Source organism: Mauremys reevesii, linkage group 8 (assembly GCF_016161935.1).
Source record: "Mauremys reevesii isolate NIE-2019 linkage group 8, ASM1616193v1, whole genome shotgun sequence".
Classification (NCBI taxonomy): domain Eukaryota; kingdom Metazoa; phylum Chordata; order Testudines; family Geoemydidae; genus Mauremys; species Mauremys reevesii.
The window spans coordinates 73,165,483-73,186,288 of NC_052630.1; the positions used below are offsets into that span (position 1 = coordinate 73,165,483).

The window sequence follows — 20,806 nt, forward strand, 5'->3', positions numbered from 1 at the left end:
GAGAAATGGGCCAGCTCAGATCTGCATATAGAAGGCAACATGAAAAAAGAGATACCTGTGGGAGAAACAGATCAATTGGGTATTAAGGCTGGCATTGCTGGTGCAGCAGAAGGGGCATGGGGCAATCGACTGGGAGACAAGACCAGGCAAGCAAAGAGGGCCTGAAACACGCAGTGCATGGAAAGAAAGGACAGGAAAGGCCATTTTCCCCACTATGCAGTGGTATAAATGACAACACAAGTTGCAGAGCCATGGAGAATCAGGCTTGGAGTTTCAATGTTATGAGATGCAGAATGAGGAGCCAATGAGAGTTAAAATCCAGGAAGATCATTTTAGTTGTGGAGGATTTTAGGAGGCTTCAGGGAGGCCAAAGATGCTGCTGCTGAAATAATCAAGACTGAACCTGAAGGCATAGATGAGTTTTAGCTGTCTGAATAAAGACAGATGTTGTGAAGGAAACAATGGCAGAATTTAGACATAGCCTGGATGTGAATGGAGAATATACTACTACATTGTTATCAGAGAGCAGCTAGAAACAAACTGTCCATTAACATTCCCATAAAGTACACATGGAAGCAGAGTGATTTATCTATTAAATACTATTTAAATTTAAAGTAATCTCTCCATCATGGGCTGTGTCAAAAAAGAGCTGCAGTTGCATCAACGCATTAATGGAGGAATTCCCCTGCAGTAGATTGTGTACTTAAATCTAGAAGGAGCAATGTAGAAGTTCAAACAAGCCTATGTGCACCACTCAGCCCCATGCTAACAGCTCAAGGAATGCACAGATCACCTGTGGAAGTGAGTAGAATTTCAGCTTAGTGTGATCTAAGTCACAGTCTATTTTCAAATTCCTTCCATATTGAGTTAATGTTTATTTTCACTACTATGATGTGAAGGACATTGCTATATTATGGTTGTGCATCTGTAAACAAAACTGACCATAAATCAGTTTTAATACAATAAACTGTACAACTTCAACATAGTTGATATTCTGTCCTTGTACATTACTTGAATCACAACATTTTTTAAAGTCTCCTCAAAACAGGGATCGGCAACCTTTCAGAAGTGGTGTGCCAAGTCTTCATTTATTCATTCTAATTTAAGGTTTTGCGTGCCAGTAATACATTTTAATGTTTTTAGAAGGTCTCTTTCTAAAAGTCTTTAATATATAACTAAACTATTGTTGTATGTAAAGTAAATAAGGTTTTTAAAATGTTAAAGAAGCTTCATTTAAAATTAAATTAAAATGCAGAGCCCCCCTGGACCGGTGGCCAGGACCCGGGCAGTGTGAGAGCCACTGAAAATCAGTTTGTGTGCCGCCTTTGGCATACATGCCATAGGTTGCCTACCCCACCTCAAAACAAAGGAAACAAAATTGCATTAGAAGAAGAGCTCTGTAAAAGAACCTGTTTATATTGGGTGCTTTCACTTCTTTATCTATTCAACATGAGTTTATTTGTAGAGAACAGCAATTTTTCTCCCTTTTCACAGAAAAAAAGGAATTTCTTATTTTAAAGGAATCTTTCTGCTAATGGCATTCATTGTAATCTGCTCTTCTGATTCTACACTGCTCCACTTGATATTAGTGGAACCTCCTTAATACATATCAGCAATGCTAGATAGTGGAAGCTTTTGGGGCTCAGATGCACAAAACAGCTTATTTATTATTAATAATCTTAAGACACTTCCAGAAAATACTAAAAATCTGCCCTTGGGCATCCTTAACCTATTCACTTGCAAATTACACAGATTTTCATTCTCTTATTTACTTATCTTTCCTACCAAGAAACTACTTAGCATAACAATTTCTGTTGCAGATGTTTCACAAAACTCTCTCCTATCTGTTTCTAAGATGCTGGACTGCTTTCTGAAAGAACATGCCCATCTAAATGCAATGGGAAAATCAATTTTGTGTTTACATTTGGTTCATATTGTTTGAAGCAGTTAAATGTATGATTACCTTAGAAAATTCATAGTGGCAAGATGGGTGACAGAAGTTGGTCCAATCTAAGATATTACCTCACCCACAATGACTCTCTCATATCTTGGGAGCAAAATGGTTACAACATTGGAAAATTAATTTTGTTTAATACATTTTAACCATATTGTTTAGAATTTAATCAATACATTTATTACAATATTTTTACATTTGAAAAAATTATGTAAAGAAAAGATAAATATTAAGAAAGATGGAAGCGTTAGATGTAAGGTAATTCTGTGTCTGTGACACTTTTTTTTTTAAAGCTCTACTGTGCATGTGGAAGCGTGCTTTGTGTCCATTATTTAACTAAGTTTACCTGTGATCATCTGATTGTCATACAGAGAAAACATGGCTCTGTGTGCTTGCATGATGCTTTCAAATGTTTCTTCCCCATGGGTCATAAAGCTACAAACCAGTTTTTTAAAATAAATTGGTTATTAGTTATAATGTCATTTTTAACTTCCCTGTTAAGAATCAGATACAGAATTTATAAACATCCATAAAGTGGACAAAATTCAACTCTGATACAAGTTGGTGCAACTCCATTGACTTTCACTGAGTTTTGCTTTCTTAAAGCAGTGCTGCATTTGGCCCAGTATAGGTTTAATGCTTCCGCATACATTTTGAAATAATGTGCCACCTTATACCATATGAGGACTGACACAATACAAAGTTTAAACAATGGATCCAGAAATGCCTATTCTTTTCTCCCTTCATTTTACTTTAACCCTGAGGCTAGTTAGAAAACTAGGTTTGTTGGATTTTTTGAGACTGTACAGAAATGGAAAATGTACCAAAATCTCACTTGACATTTAGTGCCAATTATTGGTGAGAAAATAGCAGGTCTTTTTCATGTTAATGAATAAAGTTCCAAGAAGTCTTCCTGTATAAATTTGTGTCTTATAAATGTAATCATTCAGACTTCAGATTCCTTTCACTGCCCAATCAATAAGGGAGTAGCCACTTCTTGGGCTGAATTGACAGGTTAGACAAAACTCAGATTTGTGAGGTGGATTTTTCGTAGATCTCCAAGGACTTGGGCTTGGCTACACTTGCAAGTTGCAGCGCTGGTAGTTTGCAGCGCTGGTCATCCAGCTGTGCAGGGCCAGCGCTGGAGTGTGGCCACACTGACAGCTACCAGCGCTGCAGTGTGGCCACACTTGCAGCATTTGCAGCGCTGTATTGAGAGGTGCATTGTGGGCAGCTATCCCACAGAGCACCTCGTCCCATTTTTGCGCTGTGGGTTGTGGGAAGGGGACGGAAGGGTGCGGATCATTCCGCTTCCTGTCCCAACGCCCCGTGGTGCATCGCTTCGCATCCCAGCATTCACAGTTTTTCCGGCCACGTTTGGCGCTATTGTGAGTCGCTTGCTGTTTTTTACTCTCTGTCTGTGAATCGCGATTTCTGTGGGAAATGGAGCCCGAGCTGCTGAGGACTGTGATGATGAGTGTCGTCAGCACAACACGTTTGGCAGTTGGGCTATTCCTTCAGCTCCAAAGTGACAGTGAGGAGTCTGACGATGATATCGATGATATCGAGTTGCTTGCCGCGTGTGACACTACAGTGCTTGTGGCATTTACGGAAATGCTCAGCACCGTTGAACGCCGCTTTTGGGCTCGGGAAACAAGCACTGAGTGGTGGGATCACATCGTCATGGAAGTCTGGGATGACGAGCAGTGGCTGCAGAACTTTTGTATGAGAAAAGCCTCTTTCATGGGACTGTGTGCTGAGCTCGCCCCCACCCTGCGGCACAAGGACACAAGATTGAGAGCTGCCCTGACGGTGGAAAAGCAGGTGGCTATTGCAATCTGGAAGCTGGCAACTCCAGACAGCTACCGGTCGGTCGGGAACCAGTTTGGAGTGGGAAAGTCGACCGTTGGAATCGTGTTGATGCAAGTTTGCAGGGCAATTAATCGCATCCTGCTAAGAAGGACCGTGACTCTGGGGAACGTGCAGGACATTGTGGATGGCTTTGCACAAATGGGTTTCCCTAACTGTGGAGGGGCGATAGATGGGACGCATATTCCTATTCTGGCACACCCCCCCACCTAGCATCAGAGTACGTTAATCGGAAGGGGTATTTCTCTATGGTTCTCCAGGCGCTTGTGGATCACCATGGGTGTTTCATTGACATTTACACAGGCTGGCCTGGAAAGGTGCATGATGCACGCATCTTTCGGAACAGTGGCCTGTTCAGGAAGATGCAGGCAGGGACTTATTTCCCAGACAGGAAGATCACAGTAGGGGACGTCGAAATGCCCATTGTGATCCTTGGAGACCCCGCTTACCCGTTACTGCCTTGGCTCATGAAACCCTATACAGGGAAGCTTGACAGGAGCAAGGACCGGTTCAACTACAGGCTGAGCCGGTGCCGAATGACTGTGGAGTGTGCTTTTGGGCGTTTAAAAGCCCGCTGGCGGTCCCTGTATGGGAAGCTAGACTTGGGGGAAAGCAGCATCCCCGCGGTTATATCCGCATGCTGTGCCCTCCATAATATTTATGAAGGGAAGGGTGAAACATTCAGTCAGGCATGGACCACCGAGGTTCAAGTCCTGGAGGCTGAATTTGCACAGCCAAAGAGCAGGGCTACTAGAGAGGCCCAGCACAGGGCTACAAGGATTAGGGGTGCCTTGAGGGAACAATTTGAGGCTGAAAGCCAACAGTAATGTTTGCTGCCTTGCATGGGAGTGAAGTGCAGTGGTTACACTGTTAGGATTCTATTATCCTACACTGTTAGGATCTATTATTCTATTATCCACATGATTTCCAGTGACTGTTTCTTTACTGGGATAAGGTATCTTTCACTATCTGCAATAATAAAGACTTTTCAAAGACAAGATTTATTTTATTGAAAAGAAAAATACTTCATTGACAGACACACAACATTTCAGGAACCTAGGGCAGGGGGGTGGGTTGGTGAACTGTAAAGTCACAAGTTTGCATATGTCCTGTCTGCAGTGCTGTGCAATGGCTGCTGCACTTCAGGGTGCATATACTGCATGGTGATGGGGGTTGAGTGCAGAGGGTCGTAGTTCTCAGGGCTGGTTGGTGAACATACAGGTGTTGGAGGCAGCTGGTGGTGGTAAGAACCTGGATGCTGGGGAAGGGGGTTAGGAGCTAACATTGGGGCAGAAGAGAATAAAATTTGGGACGGGGGGTCTGTGGGGCAGCACGGGACTGCTCTGCCTGCATGGCTACGAGTGCCTGGAGAGAGTCCGCTTGGCGTGCCAGGATGCCTAGCAGCTGGTCTGTGCTTTTTCTCTTTGCCACAGCGTTTCTCCACCAATGTCTCTGGCGGATCCTGCTTTCCCTTTCTCTCCACTCCTGCAGCTGTTTACTCTCTCGAGCAGAGTGATCAATAACTGTTTTCAGCATATCTTCCTTGGTTTTTCGCGGCTTTTTCCTCAGATTTGTAGTCTCTGTGCTGTGGTAGTTCTGGGCAGTCCAGCAATCAAGGTCACTTCTTGAAGGCAAAAATGGCAACATTTAACAGGGTAGCATTGTTAATTATCTCATCCAAGCAGTAATTCCCACACACTGAAGGAGTTTTCAGTGTTCACTTTAGCATTCTTTTCCCACACATAACACAACAGGAGACATGAAATGGTGAGTAAGGGGTACTGAGATTGCTTCAGGGCTGTGCAGGGGTTTCTGTGCGTTGGGGACAGCAAACAGCTGCATGGGGGATCTACACTAAACAGTCTCCCAACATTTTCCACAGGAGTTACTCCTGGAAGATATCTCCCTGCTGCGGGTCACCAGGGAAGAGCGGGAAGGTCTTCTACAACAATGCGGATTCCGCCCTGGCCCCTATGCAGCTTGCCTGTGTGCAGCAATGGTCCCCCCACCCCTCGCGGCACAGTGGCGCGGATGTGTTAGCCTGACTGGGACAAGGACCACAGTGGCTCTCCCTATAAACCTGCGCAGGCACATTGCCCACGCTCTGGCTGAAACTTTTGAGGAGATTACTGCAGCCGATTACCGCGACGTGATAGACCACATCAATGGGCTATTCCACATCTAGGCATGCATGCATGCATGCAGCCCTAACCCCCTCTCCTCTCCCGAAACATTTCCACCCTGAAAATAAAAGCCGCTTACCGGTAACTCACTCCTCTGTTTGTCCTTCAGCAACTGCTGGCTGCTGCGATTGGCTTCCTTCCTCCTGGCTTGAGAAGAGCACCTGGCTGCATGCCTCCTGGGACTCTGGGGTGTCTTCCCCCATCCCAGTAGCTTCACTCGTGGTTTCCTCCCTCCCCACCGCCTCCTCCTCCTCCTCCTGTCCCCCACCCTGCTCAGAAGTGTCCATCGTGGTCCTAGGATTGGCAGTGGGGTCACCCCCAAGTATCGCGTCCATCTCCCTGTAAAACGGCAGGTTGTGGGGGCAGCGCCGGACCGGCGGTTTCCCTCGCGGGCTTTGTAATAGGCACTCCGTAGCTCCTTTACTTTAACCCTGCATTGCAGCGCGTCCCGATCATGGCCCCTATCCAGCATGGACCTTGATACCTGCTCAAAGATATCATAATTCCTACGGCTGGAGCACAGCTGGGACTGCACAGCTTCCTCCCCCCCAAACACTAATGAGGTCCAGCAACTCGCCATTGCTCCATGCTGGAGCTCGTTTGCCACGTGGAGGCATGGTCACCTGGAAAGATTAACTGATTGCACTCCACACCTGGCTGCAGCAAACAGGAAGGGGATTTTTAAAATTCCCAGGGCACTTAAAGGGCGGGTCACCTGAGGCCAGAGCAGTAGAGTGCAAACTGATGAGCAGAGTGGCTGAACAGGAATTCTGGGATATCTCCTTATTCCCTGGAGGCCAATTAAAGCGCTGGTCTGTGTCCACACCTGATGAGCAGTGCTGGATCACCAGCGCTGCATTCCTTATACCCCAACCCGAACGGGTGCACAGCCAGCGCTGCAGCCAGGGAGTTGCAGCGCTGGATGTGCCTTGCAAGTGTGGACGGAGAATAATTGCAGCGCTGGAAAGCCTCCACCAGCGCTGCAACTTGCAAGTATAGCCAAGCCCTTTTAGGAATTGCTGTAGGAAATCTATTTTGGCTGTCTTTTCCCCTGGCTTTCTTATATCATTTGAAGCAGCAAGAGCTCCTGTGGCCAGTGTAGCCAGGGCTAGGGTAAGGGGCATCAGCAGAATGATGTGCGGTGCTAGCTGTCCCTGCAGGATGGCTGCTTCTCTGCAAACTCTAGGGTCTGTGAGGTTGAGAGACTTCAGACTCCATGGGCCCCCAAGCTCTTCTTTCAAAGAGAAGCTTCTCAGGTGAACTTTAATGAGTTTTCTTACTAACTTTTCTGCTCCATCTGGCCCCTTCTGACAAGTTATTTTGCAGGAGAAGGGGAATCTCCTGATCCCTGGAAATGCTGGGGAGGGGAGCAGCTTTGGCCCTTTATGTAACTTGGAGCAGCCTCTGGTAGTTAGAGTGGCCTAGGATGGCCAGAGCACAACATGCACTGACTTACACTCTCTCCTACCTACAGCATGTTTTCTACACCAGAGAAAATCCCTGCTGCGTGGTTCAGGCACAAGTCAATTACAAAGCTTTTCAAGTCCATTAGTATTTCTAATTTTCACTTCAGATACTTTTTCAGTGTTGATATAGTGCAACAGGTTTTGGGTTTTTTTTTTTAATCGACAAAACACTATGGGAAACACATGCCAATGTAGCCAGGGCACAGTGTGTCAACAATCTATTGTAGTTTTAATGAGATTGGCAACGAATACCTGCGAAGAAACATTCAAGTACTAAAACAATATGGTAAATGTTCTTATTAAGCTATGTAAATATTTTTGCTGCTATAGCTGGCACTTTGGTTTAATAGAGACTATCCAAGCTTCTGAGTCAGTTGTCACTTTGTCACGTTAGATCTTACTTTAATGTCTTTTTTTACATTTTAGCATGATTGACTGTCTCTTTCTACCATGGTTGGTTGTTTTGGTGTGTGTTTTTTCCTAAAACACTATGAAGGTAATAGGCATCTGGTAAATACACATATTAATCAAACTGCTATATATCAATTTTTAAATATTGATAATTAAAATTTTTAAAAATATAAAGGGAAAAATACCGCATGGTAAATTCTCCAGGAGAAAATTTAACATGCACACACAAATATTTCTATGGTCATGGGTGGCACAGCGATTTGCTGTATTAACCTATTGCCTTTGGACCAAGTTTGGAATTCCTCATAAATAGTCATTTTGGTTATCCTCCATGCACATCTTACCACATTACAAACTCATCTCATAATTTAGCACAATTGACTTTTGCTTATCAGTGGCCCATTCCTGGAATAGCAGGGATGTTGCAAGTGAGAGTTGTGCTGTCCTGGCTGATGTGTGTATAGTAACTATAGATCAGTGTACACAGTGTTTTCTACATTTTTCTGAATCTACACTGTGATGTTAGTGTTTTCATGGTGTTAGATCTAAAATTCAAAAACATTATTCTAAATTTTATTTTTAAAAAGACCGAAAAAGATTGTTAGACGAAAATAAGAATACTAAATAATCAAAGTGTTCAAATAATCATGAACAAATTACATGGTTATCTAACAGATATTTCCCAAATCTTTTGTCTTTGGCAATGTTTTCTTTTACATGATATCCTTTGGCTATTGTTATTTATTATGCAGAATAGAAATGAACAAAGTCTGCTTGATAAATAAGTCCATGTTCACTGTTCAAATTTTTACACATACTCCTTATTTCTTTACGTGCAATGATTTTTATGCAATAGATTTGTGCCACAAATGTAGCCTCTTAAACATGGACCATTATGGAAAGCAGAAATAGGTATCAGCAGTTCAGTATGGCAGTTGTTCAAAATTCTCTCTAATTAATGAGCTTTGGTGATTAGAGTTTCAAAGAACAAAATTCAATGATAAGAATGTAAGGGTCAACAAGATTCAGTAGATTAGTCTTTAATGCTGCTTTTATAATTGTGCTGAAGCTTATTAGTTACTTAGAAAGTAGGAGGCTTTTTGTAACAGATAATAAATGTTTGATTTTTTTCAAATGTAGTAAAAAAAGTTGCTTTTTGTTCACTCATGTCTCAATCATGTAAGAAAAAAGAGTATAATTGATTATTAATGTACATTTGTGGTTTCTTAGAAAGAAATAATTTATTGTTGTATCTGTGAATATAATGAAGACAGATGGTTGTTTATTTACATATGGTGTCTATTTTTAAATAGATTCTAACAGTTTAGTGAGTACTGGAATTGAAGTACCTTCTCATTATTTTGGAAAGGACATCTTTAGCCTTTGTCACTGATCATGTCTCAGTAATTCAGAATGTATAGCTTTTTTCTCCAGTAACTTGGGGGTTTTGTCGGTGAAGAACATATACTGTGTAAAATAAATAAATACATAAAAATCATTAGTATAGCATTTAGCACTTGTGTATTGAAAAATGTGCCACAATCCCATCCATTATTTGAATGTACAATTGACTCAAGCATGACTATTTTGTACCTTTATTAAGAAGCAGAGGATTTATATTGTGGTCATGGCTGAGAGCAAATATAATTTTTGGTGAGCAAAAATAAAAGTAGAGCTCTGAGAGGAGATTATCTGAATCTCCAAAAAAACAAGGAAAGGAGGTTTGAGAAAGCAAAACAGAGTTTCTTGCAAAAAGGTTCCACATTCAGTTGTCTACTAGACCCAAAACAGCTATTGTATACATATTTCATGTTGTTTGAGGCTTATCAGTGTGATATGCTTTAACTTGGTTTTTCTAAGGGAAAATAGATAAATTTTGTACTGGATGAGCTGGAAAAACATATTTAAGGCAAATCCCAGATACAGTGCATTGTGAGAGCATGTTCTGGATTAGTTTTCTTTCTAAGGCCACGTCTACACTACCTGCTGGATCGGCGGGTAGTAATCGATCTATTGGGGATCGATTTATCACGTCTCATCTAGACATGATAAACCGATCCCCGAATCGATGCCCATACTCCACCTTGGCAGGAGGAGTAAGCGGAGTCGATGGGGGGGCCACGGCAGTCAACTTGCCGCTGTGAGGACAGCCAAGTAAGTCGAACTAAGATACTTCGACTTCAGCTACATGAATAGCATAGCTGAAGTTGTGTATCTTACATCGATCCTCCCCCTAGTGTAGACCAGCCCTAAGTTTTTCAACGTACTAACTTAGGACTGAATCCAGTAATCATGTAATGCCCCCATTGGGTGAGATTCTCCACACGCCAGGCCCTTTATGCTGAGCAAAGGGGCTATAAAAAGGGACACAGAATTCCCCTGGTGCAGAAACTGAGGACAGCATGCTGACTTCTGAGGACCCATTCTACAGCCCCATAGGGTGTGGGAGAGGTGTGCTGGGGTAGGAGTAGGGTGACCTGATAGCAAGTGTGAAAAATCGGGACAGGGGATGGGGGGTTATTGGCACCTATATAAGAAAAAGCCCCAAATATTGGGACTGTCCATATGAAATCGGGACATCTGGTCACCCTAGATAGGAGAGCAGTAGTGCTGTCTAAATTAAACACAGGGCTACTCCAGCCCCTGGAGCAGCCAAAAATCACGAGGGCGCAAAGGTATTTTAAAGCCATCTTAGCCTTATTCCCCTAGTCTGTGAATTCTCACTTATTTATGGCAATGGAAGTTTTGTGTAATTATGGAAGATTGAGACCTTAACTGGCAACTTTTGTGTGCCAGGGAGTATGAGACAGTCAAACGTAGAATTTATTGTATACATTCTGTGGGTGTTCAGAAAAGCTCCTGTTGGGTGCATTGTTCTAAAGTAGCAGTTGCTCTGTAGAAGCAGTTTTGAAACTATGGGGTGGGCCTCCCAAGGGAGGGACGAGCTGTGTGCATTTTTTCTTAAAAGAGCTCCTGCTGTTAGCCCTGGGTGGCTGGGGCTCATGCATAAGGGCTGTGCACACCCAGGAGGTGGGGGGATGGGATAAAGGGGACAACTGGAGCGCCACTGCCCCGGGGCTGTCAGCTGGAGCCCCACCCCCCCAGGCTCCCTTTTCCCCTCACCGGGAGTTGGAGACAGGGCTCCAGCTGTTAGCCCCAGGGTGGCAGCAGCATCACAGAAGTCAGGCTGGCAATGGGACACTAAATCTGCTGTGAAAAGTGATATTGACAAATATCACTTTTCACATTACCATCCTGACTTCTGAACTGCAGCTTGCGTGGCACTGCCCTCAGAGCTGGGCACCTGGCCAGCAGGCGCTGCTCTCCGCTCTGCCTTCAGAGCAGGGCAGCGGTATATTTACTTGTGTTGGGGATGGCGTAAGTGACTACAGACACAAAGAAGGGGGCATGATCAAATAAGTTTGAGAACCGCTCTATAGTTAAGGTTGAAGTTGGCCTCACAGAACAAATCCGATTTTTTAAAGCCTCTACTTCTAAAAACTCCAGAAAAATCATCCCAAAATTCCATATGCCAAATCTTCTTAAAATAGATTTTTTTCTGGGAGGTCTGATAAAAACTTTAAAACATTTTTTTTATAATTATCAGATGAAATCATGACTCCAGTGAAGTCACAACATTCAGTAGAGCCAGGATTTCACCCACAGTGTTCTGAAAATTTACCTAAAAGGGCGCCACACAGGTGCAAGAGTCTGCTCATATCCAATGCATGAAGGATTGGACCCTTAGTTTTCAATGTAAATAAAAGTCTTTCCATGCATTGACCTTATCCTGAATCCTACCAAAGTTCAGAAACACTCCCCACCCCAGCCACTTCTGGATACTTTCTACAGTCTGCAGGAATGAGGCCCCATTTGATGGGCCTTATAAGGTCTGTATCAACAGAGGTCTCCAACCACATTTAAAATTTTGGTGCTCATTCCAAAAACTGGGGAATATGCAAACAGAACTCTTAATTTAAAAAGAAGTAAGGAAAGAAGTTTGCTGCTTTGTTGTTCAGAAATCATATTACTTACTTTAAAAAAAATCATTTGTTTAAAGAAATATCAAATATTAGTATATTTGAAAATTGCCATTAAGATGAAGCTGTGTGTCCTAATGCAGTGGTTCTCAATGAAGGGTATGCATACCCCTGGGGATACGCAGAGGTCTTCCGTGTGTGTGTGTGTGTGTACATCAACTCATCTAGATATTTGCCTAGTTTTACAGCAGGCTACATAAAAAGCACTGGTGAAGTCAGTGTAAGCTAAAATTTCATACAGACCATGACTTGTTTATACTGCTCTATATACTATACACTGAAATATATAACTACAATATTTATATTCCAATTCATATTTCTTTGTAATAATATGGTAAAAATGAGAAAGTAAGCAATTTTTCAGCAATAGTGTGCTGTGACACTTTTGTATCTGTGTCTGATTTTGTAAGCAAGTAGTTTTTTAAGTGAAGTGAAACTTGGGGTATGCAAGAGAAATCAGACTCCAGAAGGGGTACAGTAGTCTGAAAAGGTTGAGAGCCACTGTTCTAGTGGACAGAGCAGTAGACTGGGACTTTGGAGATGTGGATTCTAGTCCCAGTTCTGCCACTGGCCTGCTGTGTGACTTTGAGAAAGTCATTTCACTTTTCTGTGCCCCAGTTTCCCCATGTGTAAAACGGGAACAGGAGTACTTACCATGTATTGATAAAGCACTATAGAAGAGCTAAGTGGTATTATTATTAGGGATCAGCCTGTTTTTTGATTGTATATAATCCTTCATCCTTCACTTCAACCAAATTATGGTGTCCACCCAAACTTAACTTTTAGCCCCAAATTTGCAAAATTATGTGCTAAGGTCAAAATAACAAATTGACAGGAAAATCATACAAAATGGGATTTTATAAAGGGGAACAATTTGCCAGAAATCTAATAATTTCTAACTGTAAGCAATCGTAATGATGATAATAAATCTGATATCTTGTTGCTTCCATTGTTCCATTTTCTTTGTATTGTCAAAGAGTTATGTTCATAAGGGTATAGGGTTTCTGTTTTCAGAAATGAAGTTTTAATAATTTAAAATGGAAAAAGATACATCTTCCATAGTGACTAATATAAATTTATTACAGCATTTCAAATATGACAGAATGTATCTTTGCTTACATGTTTATATATTACTTATGGGATGGAGAAGAGAGTTTTGAAATGGATCTTACTGTATTTTAGAAGACAAGTCTGATTTTCTTTCCTTTAATCCTAGGAGAAAAAATATTTTTCTCCTTTTATACCACACTTCAGAATTCCTTGTAGTAAAATCTGCTGCACAGTAGGGGTTTCCATATTTCTAACAAGCATCCAGTAGTAGTAAGGGTCAGGGACTAACCAGTGAATAAAAGTCAAAACTCAAACCGAAGTACCTTTCCTGTTTAGCACTGGCCACTTATAGAAACTGATAATGTTTGATTAATGAACGGCAGCCTTGCAGCGGGTGGAAACATCTGTAAGAAATGATTTATTATTTCACAGGTATTGGAAGCTTGCCATATCTTGCGGATTTAACTACGTGTGCCTGAATAAAATAAATGAGATGCAACATGTGAAAAATGAAAACACATTACTTGTAAAGGATGTGTCACAAGCAGAATATTTTTGTTCAAGTACACTTTGTCATAGGGATTTTTAATGTTGTTCTGAATACAAATCATTTAACTGGTTCATAAAATCAACTCAGTTGGAATTCTTGCATCTATCATCCAAGACAGAAATGAGGGTTAAACTTAATGTGGTGTAACTTCCCTTAAATGTTCATATTTTGCATTATATACAACTATTGAAATTACACATGGTCAAAAAAACTTCTCTTTTAAAAAATATATTAGAAGTGAGAAACTGCACTGATGTAATGTTAAGGTTGAAGTCAGGAAAACTCAGACTTTGGGTTCCACAGTAACCTTTGTTCTGTGCTTTTGTGGATATGTGTTACAGCACACTATGCTTGCCACATGATGGGGCCTGAGTGTCCTCTAAGACTCAGATAAATCAAAGGTTCACTGAAGGCAATAAAGTTATACTGATGTTAAATTGGTGCAAGTCCGAAGGGAGAATCAGACCCATTATTGCGTTGTGCATGCTACCTTATTTCAAGTCAAAATAATATACTGTACTATGATATAATTCAAGTGATACACCTGCTCCTCCAGGAAGACTATGCTAATAGGTTTAATTTTGTGCTGATTTATATTTATGTGGCACCTTTTGCTTTAACTTTAAATGTCTACAGTGCTTTCCTGTGGATAAGTTGGAAGATCAACTAATGAGATTTCCTACTGTGGTGTATGCATACAAGAGAAGAGATTAAAGGAACCTTAACTCCAGTTGTCCTGACTTTTGTGTAATTTAACTCCTACTGTTTCATTAATGTAGTTGCTTATTCTCAATTTATTTTAAGAAAACAAGTAATTAAAAATTGGAAAAAATACTTTGTGTTTCAATAAGGGTGAAATTCTGCTCTCCCTGCACAAAGCTATACTAAATGGACTGCATGTGTGGAATTGAGCAGGGGCTGGAAGATGTGGATTTCACTTCCCTTAACACTAGAACTAGTCTTTTCCACTGATGCTGTTTCAGGCTATGGGCTGGAATAGTGGCCTGATCCTTTCCATGCTCTCCCTGTTGTGCAAGCACAGATCCAGTGTCCCTTCCTTGCCCTGTCCCTACTGTTCTACATTGGCCCACTAAGAGCTGTCATGGGGCTTTCTTCCATAAAGCACAGGATGGTTCAGATCTCCCACCTCCAAAGGCTGATCTGCACCTCCAAAAATGGCAATGCACTGGGCAGCTGCACAGGGGTGAACTTCATCCTTTGCATTTAGTTATTTTAGTCATTCAGCCTTTGTTTGGGGGAGAGATTTTGGCAGTGATGAAAAGAAATATCTTCCTGTAGCCCAACCACAGTGCTCAGCAGAGCTATAGAACTGAGTGAACCACAGAGGTTTTTTTGTAAAGTGAAGCAGGAACTATATTAATGCTCCTCATTCAGTTTTAGAACAAACATTTAGGTTCAACAGTGGGGTAAGCTTTCTCAGCCTTGTGCTTCATCATTCAGCCAATGTGTGCATTTTTACTTACTAATGCAAATCCTGTTGCGTCTCATTGTTATATACAAGTTTATTTTGCCCATACATTAACTTTTAATATGTTTCTCTGGGGGAGGAGGAGGGTCCAAAGCTATGTTTTTATTGTCTAGTTCAATCAGCCCTTAAAGGGTAGACTGTGCCTAGACTGAGCAGTGGGCAAGGGATGCTGGATAAACCATACCATCTCAGAAGTTGTTTGGAAGGCAGTATGCTTCAGAGATGCTCCTGCCAAGGCACAAATACTTCTTCCTTTCCCCTGGGAAGAAAGTTACTCCAGTCCTTGAAACGGTGGAGCGTACTTCTACTCCTCATGCCTGGCTAGTGACTGGGAGTGGACCAAGGCTCTGCCTTCTTGCTCAGAACAGGAAGTATTCAGAGACCACGGTATGCACTCCACAGCAAACCCAGACCCAATATTTGGATAGGTCTCACTCAGTTGAGCAGTGGACTTAATCCCCTTTGCTCTTCTGCTCAGACAAATAAAACAAGGGCGTCCTCTAGCTCTATGTCAAAAGTGAGTGTTTGAAATATTTTTTTCGGAGGGGAGGGTGCTGACCTCTTACATTGGGGTGAACTGGTAGCTGGACAGTAGGCTGAACAGTTACAGAGACAGATCTTCATGGAAAAGGACAACATGGTTGGGTGAAAAATCTGATTACGTTTACAAAGAATTTGTCCTTTTATTAATGTTACATACTGTGATGGGTTGCCCCCCGTACGATGCCACCTGGTGTGCTGAGATACCGCTGAGCCTGCCTGTTATGCCAGCCTGGGCACCTGTCTTGCTGAGCCAGGCTATTAAGCCTCCTCCAGCACACCCACAGGCAGGGCCACTCCCAACTGCAGAACAAAACAGACACTGAGATCAGCTCTGGGAAGACTCAGCTTAAGGGACTTGCCCCAGTACTCAGGTGTCCACCTCCCTTGGAGTGCAGACCCAAAGATACATTATGAAATCCACCTCCTACCTCAATGTGAAGGAAGATATTCACAGCCTCTTACCCCTCATCCAATTATGAATTGTACTCACAGGGTTATATTACAAACAAGAAATAAGTTTAATGACTACAAAAAGTGAATTTTAAGTGAATATAAGCGATAACAGAACAAAGCAGATTACTGAGCAAATAAAACAAAATATGCAAGCTAAGCTCAATGTACTTAATAACAGGTGACAAAATATAGTTTCTTACCCTAAACATTATTTTAGGCAAATTGCAAAATTTCTGTGGTTTAGGGTTCCAGTTATATTTCTTTTCAGACTGGACCCCTGTCTCTGGAATCCCCCCTTGCCTTCCCTTCAGGTGTCTTTAGAAGTTTTTCTTCTTGGGCAAACAGGTCATGGAGAGGATGAGTCCCATTTGCCTTACTCGCCACCCTTAAATAAGATTTACATAAGGCAGGAATCCTTTGTTTCCCAAACTTCATCCCACTTCCCTTTCAGTGGAAAGTTACAAGTCCCAGATAATGTTTAGTACCAGGTGACAAGACCACTTGACCTAGTAGTGTCACAGATACGTCTCTGGACCCCTCCCAGGAGGGAGAGACATTAGTATCTTCATGGTTATGTTGTTTCTTCCTGAAGGCCAATCAAATCTAATGGCCTGTCATCCAGTGGGTGTCTTCCCAATACACACCCAGTTGTAATTGTTATTTAGTCCATATTTCTAACTTTAGATACAGAAATGATATGTGCATACACATTAGATAATCACATTCAGTAAATCATAACCTTTCCAATGATACCTTACGAGAACCATCTTGCATAAAGTATATCTCAGTTACGTCATATCCATAGTATAACCATATTTCCATAAAGAATATGGATTGTAATGTCAGACATACCCTTTCTATATTGACCTGTTAAAGGGCTATAGGATTTAGAGTTTTGTTAGCAGAATGACCTACCAGTGAATATCGATTGCAGTATGTTTGGGTATTTAGGGAGAATTCTGTTTAGGAAAAAATTGTTTGTGATCCTGTTAGATTTATAATTCCTAGTAGTTATTTTCTCCAAACAGACTTGTGGCTGCTTTTCTCTTCGCATTGTTCTAATCTTATAGATTCCTCTACAGTGGGAGTCAAATAGGGTAGTGAAAAAAAGGCCTTTTCATCTATGATTCTCCTTCTGTGACATCTGTAATATACTGCATATTTATAAATATAAAAATAAAAGAGGAACTTCATCTTTCCTCAGTCCGTGCCTTCAGCCAGTTCTTTGGATTCCATGAGTTATACCTCTCAGCTTTGAGGTGTAAGCGTAAGTTCATGTCAAAGTTGGTTTCTCTTCTCCCTGGGCATTAGAAGTCATTTTTGTAAGATGTTCTACGTAGTTTAAGCAACTATGAGAGCAATGAACATCTAGTTTTACTGTCCCAGGATTTGATAAAGTAGCACTCCATCAGTGATAAAAATATCTTTCATTTAAAATGGAAGCCGCAACCTGAGTATGCTGAAGTAGTGACCTTTCAACCTACAAGTTGAGTGCAATTATAGTATTATGCCAACTATGAGGTTTTGGGAGTATTTCTGCAGCAGGTGTTCACCCACAGAACATATGGAATAACTACTGTACACTGATGTCTTCTGAGCTCTAGCAGTGTCCTAACCCTTATAAATTTTGGACAGAGATGAATTAGGTAGTCATAGTTTACAGCAGTGCCATGCAGTTGTTCCTATAATTTAATTTAAGAACCAAGTTGAAGACCTCAGAAGCAAAGACTAGGAAAAGGGCAGGGGAGGTCATGGTTCAGCACAGAAGGACCTTGGAAGCCTATTCCAGTGCTTAACTATCCTTATAGTTAGCAACTTATTTTTTTTTAATATCTAGCCTAAATCTTCCTTGCTGCAGATTGAGCCTGTTACTTTTTTTCCTACCTCCAGTGGACATAAAGAACAATTGATCACAGTACTCTTTATAAGTAAAGTGTTTAAAATACTTTGCGTTCCTTGCATTCAAGAACTGACTGGCTTCCAGTTTGTTTTCCCAATGCAATTTAAAATTCTAGATGTAACCTATGAAGGCCTAACAGACTGGGGTTTCTATACCTGCAAGACCACCTCTTGACTTTTGTGATTCGGCATCAGCTGTCATTAGCAGATGTGCTTGTGCTAATAGGGCCTTGGTTTAAATATAAAAGGTCTGAAGGCATGGTTCTTCAGTAAGGGGTCCTTGACTTTCAATCTTGCTTCTACTGCTAGATCTCCAGAGTTCAAATCCTTCACCTTCAGACTGGGAATCAATGTGCAGGAGAAGAAGAGAAGTGCATGGATGGACCCCATTAAAGTCAGTGGGGCTTCATGGAATTTAAGGGTCACCTCATGTGGTTTAGTGGCAGGTTTAGGGCCTAAATGGAGAAGAGGTGATGTTATAATTATTTTAATGGGGCTTTTGTGAGGCAAAGTAATCTCTGCTTTACCTCTGTGATAGGCACAGCTCAGCACAACCTACATGCACATGGTGCTCATGAGGTAACAATTTTGTTTTTCTTTAACAAAAAAGCAAACCACCTTGTTGCACTGGATAGCTGAAAGAAATCACCTTTCATGAGACAATTATGATGTGTATTCATTCAATGGAGCAAAAACACCTTTACAGTAAATAATCTTGGGCGCTTAATAAAACACTGACAGTCTTTCTACCATCAGTTCAATAATGTTTCAATTTCGAACACTTAAGAACATTCTAGACCTATTTTATTCAATTGGTAGGGCCTTAAATGTCTGTTTTTTTGGTTTTAATGATTATACCTTCCCACTGAACTCAGGCTTGTTAACTTTTTGCAATGACTACTTATGCTAGGATCAGGTTGGGAAGGTTAGGCATAGAAATGTTGAATGCTGTGGCCTTATGAAAAGAGGATCTTGGTTTTGTGAGGATCTAATGAGACTTGCAAATATGGCATTGATTTTTTTAGCAGGCTTGTCTTTGAGTACCTTATTGAAAGAAATCTATGCAATGCCATCACATTCAAAATCACTGTAAAGAATCTAAATTAAAGCTATACAGAGTTTAAAATCTATATTGTTATAACACTCTTAGGAGCAAGATTGTGCCTATCGGATGTATGCAGAAATAGGAGGGAACAAGGAGTCTCTCTCATCCTTGCACTCATATACAGGGGTCAAGCTGACACAGCACCAGAGGTGTTGACTGGGTGCAGAGGGGAGTGGGTCCTGTACATTCCTGAAGAGTGGGGTAGGAGCTCTGCTTCCCAGACCTCCAAGGGTTTGTGGCTGCTTGAGCTCAGTGTCTCATGGAACTCTAGATGGGTCCATGTACTACCTCATCACCCCCATGTCGACTGTGCCTTAAAGGCATTGTGAAGCCTGAAGATTGTGATACAGACTAGCAGAAAACAGGTAATTCAAAGTTAAAAGGCCAAATTCAGCCCTCTCATGTGCGTGCAGAGCTCCCAGCCTTGAATGTTGCACCTGCATCCAAATTTAGCCCAAGGCTCAACTCAAGCTGTAGTAGATAAAAGGCAGAATAGTGACTCGGCAGGGGTGGACTGGAGGATGCAAACAGCATGGACCATAACCACTGTAAAACCACAGAACTCTTCACCATTTTTTCCCTTTAGTTTATCAGAATTACAGTTATGCTTCTTTATTTCCTCTCTTCACCCATATCTTGCTCTAGATGTGGGAGAGACATTCAGTCAGCCAGCAGCAAAATTCGCCCTGGGAATGTGGAAAGTATGCCCTAGCAGGAATCCCTTTCATTTTCATTTCCATAGAATGAAACAGTTCTGATGCCGTCAGATTTTTATCCTGTGATCCTTGCAAATAGTATGCAGATTCTTCTCTCTCCCTCCCCATAAGCCAGGGAAATCTTCTCCGGTGTGTGTGTGTGTGTGTGTGTATGTGTTTTCCTCCTCCTTCCCCACAAATCAGGAGAGTAGTCTGACAGGATCAAATTTCTTCCCCCACTCAACCGCCATCAGGAGAGACTGCAGCTAGTGCAGTATTCATCTCCACAGGCAAAGGAAGGGAGCTGATGGCGGGGTGGATAGAATTCTGAGCAGTAGCTCAAGCCAATGTGTCTTTAGCAGAAAAAGCTGAGCCTACTGATCAGCCTTCAACTCAGTCTGTCTGCTGTATGTTTAAAATAATTTGGAAAAACTCTGACTGAACACGTGTTGGAGCCACTTTTCACATTTTAATTATATAACATTATGGCCTAATCACATGCCACTAGAATATTTTAAATCAGAGTTGTGGCTGTTTTAAATTATAAGAGAGCAAAAAAGCTACCTGAACTGTTTTTCACATTAGAATATTTTTACAATAGCCAAACTGATTTACTCTTTCTACACTGGGGTGGGGTGCGGGGGGAGACACACATTTTTTTCTGAAACTTTTGTCAGTTTTCAATCCGGACGCATTTTTAACCTGACAGTAAAACAGATGTAGGACTTAATCCTACACGCGTATATGCACTTAAGTAACCTCACTTCTGTGAGTATTCTCATTGAAGTCAATGGAATTACAAAAGTAAGGATTATGCCAGCAGTAATGCTGACAGCCTCAGTTACTGTATTACATTCCCACAACTGTACAGTAGGCCAATATTTAAGTCAATATGATTTTTGAAAGACTGATGATATTTGGGGCTGCTTTACGATCATCACAATTTTCTGGCAAAGCAAAAACATAAATCCTGGGTGATAAATTATAATATGCATGCATTACGAACAAACATTTCAGGATAAACTTTATTATGTTGTGTGCTTTAAAATACTGTGCTAGTTTTGCTCACATTTTTTTCTTCAGCAGGAATGAAAGCATA

The 20,806-nt window shown here is 41.6% G+C and overlaps 1 protein-coding gene across 18 annotated transcripts in view; it reads left to right on the forward strand.

The window, feature by feature from the left end:
* Positions 1–20,806, forward strand: part of DPYD (dihydropyrimidine dehydrogenase) — a 638,604-nt gene that overhangs the window by 279,960 nt on the left and 337,838 nt on the right. The window contains exon 9 of one of the 18 annotated variants that reach the window (XM_039484222.1): positions 14,160–14,280. The exons of 16 other annotated variants lie outside the window; for them this stretch is intronic. In XM_039484222.1, coding sequence (XP_039340156.1) covers positions 14,160–14,176 — 17 coding nt within the window. In that variant the 3' untranslated portion in view covers positions 14,177–14,280. Of the gene's footprint in view, positions 1–13,405; positions 14,124–14,159; positions 14,281–20,806 lie in introns of those variants that run through there. One more of the 18 variants, XM_039484220.1, reaches the window with a different exon arrangement.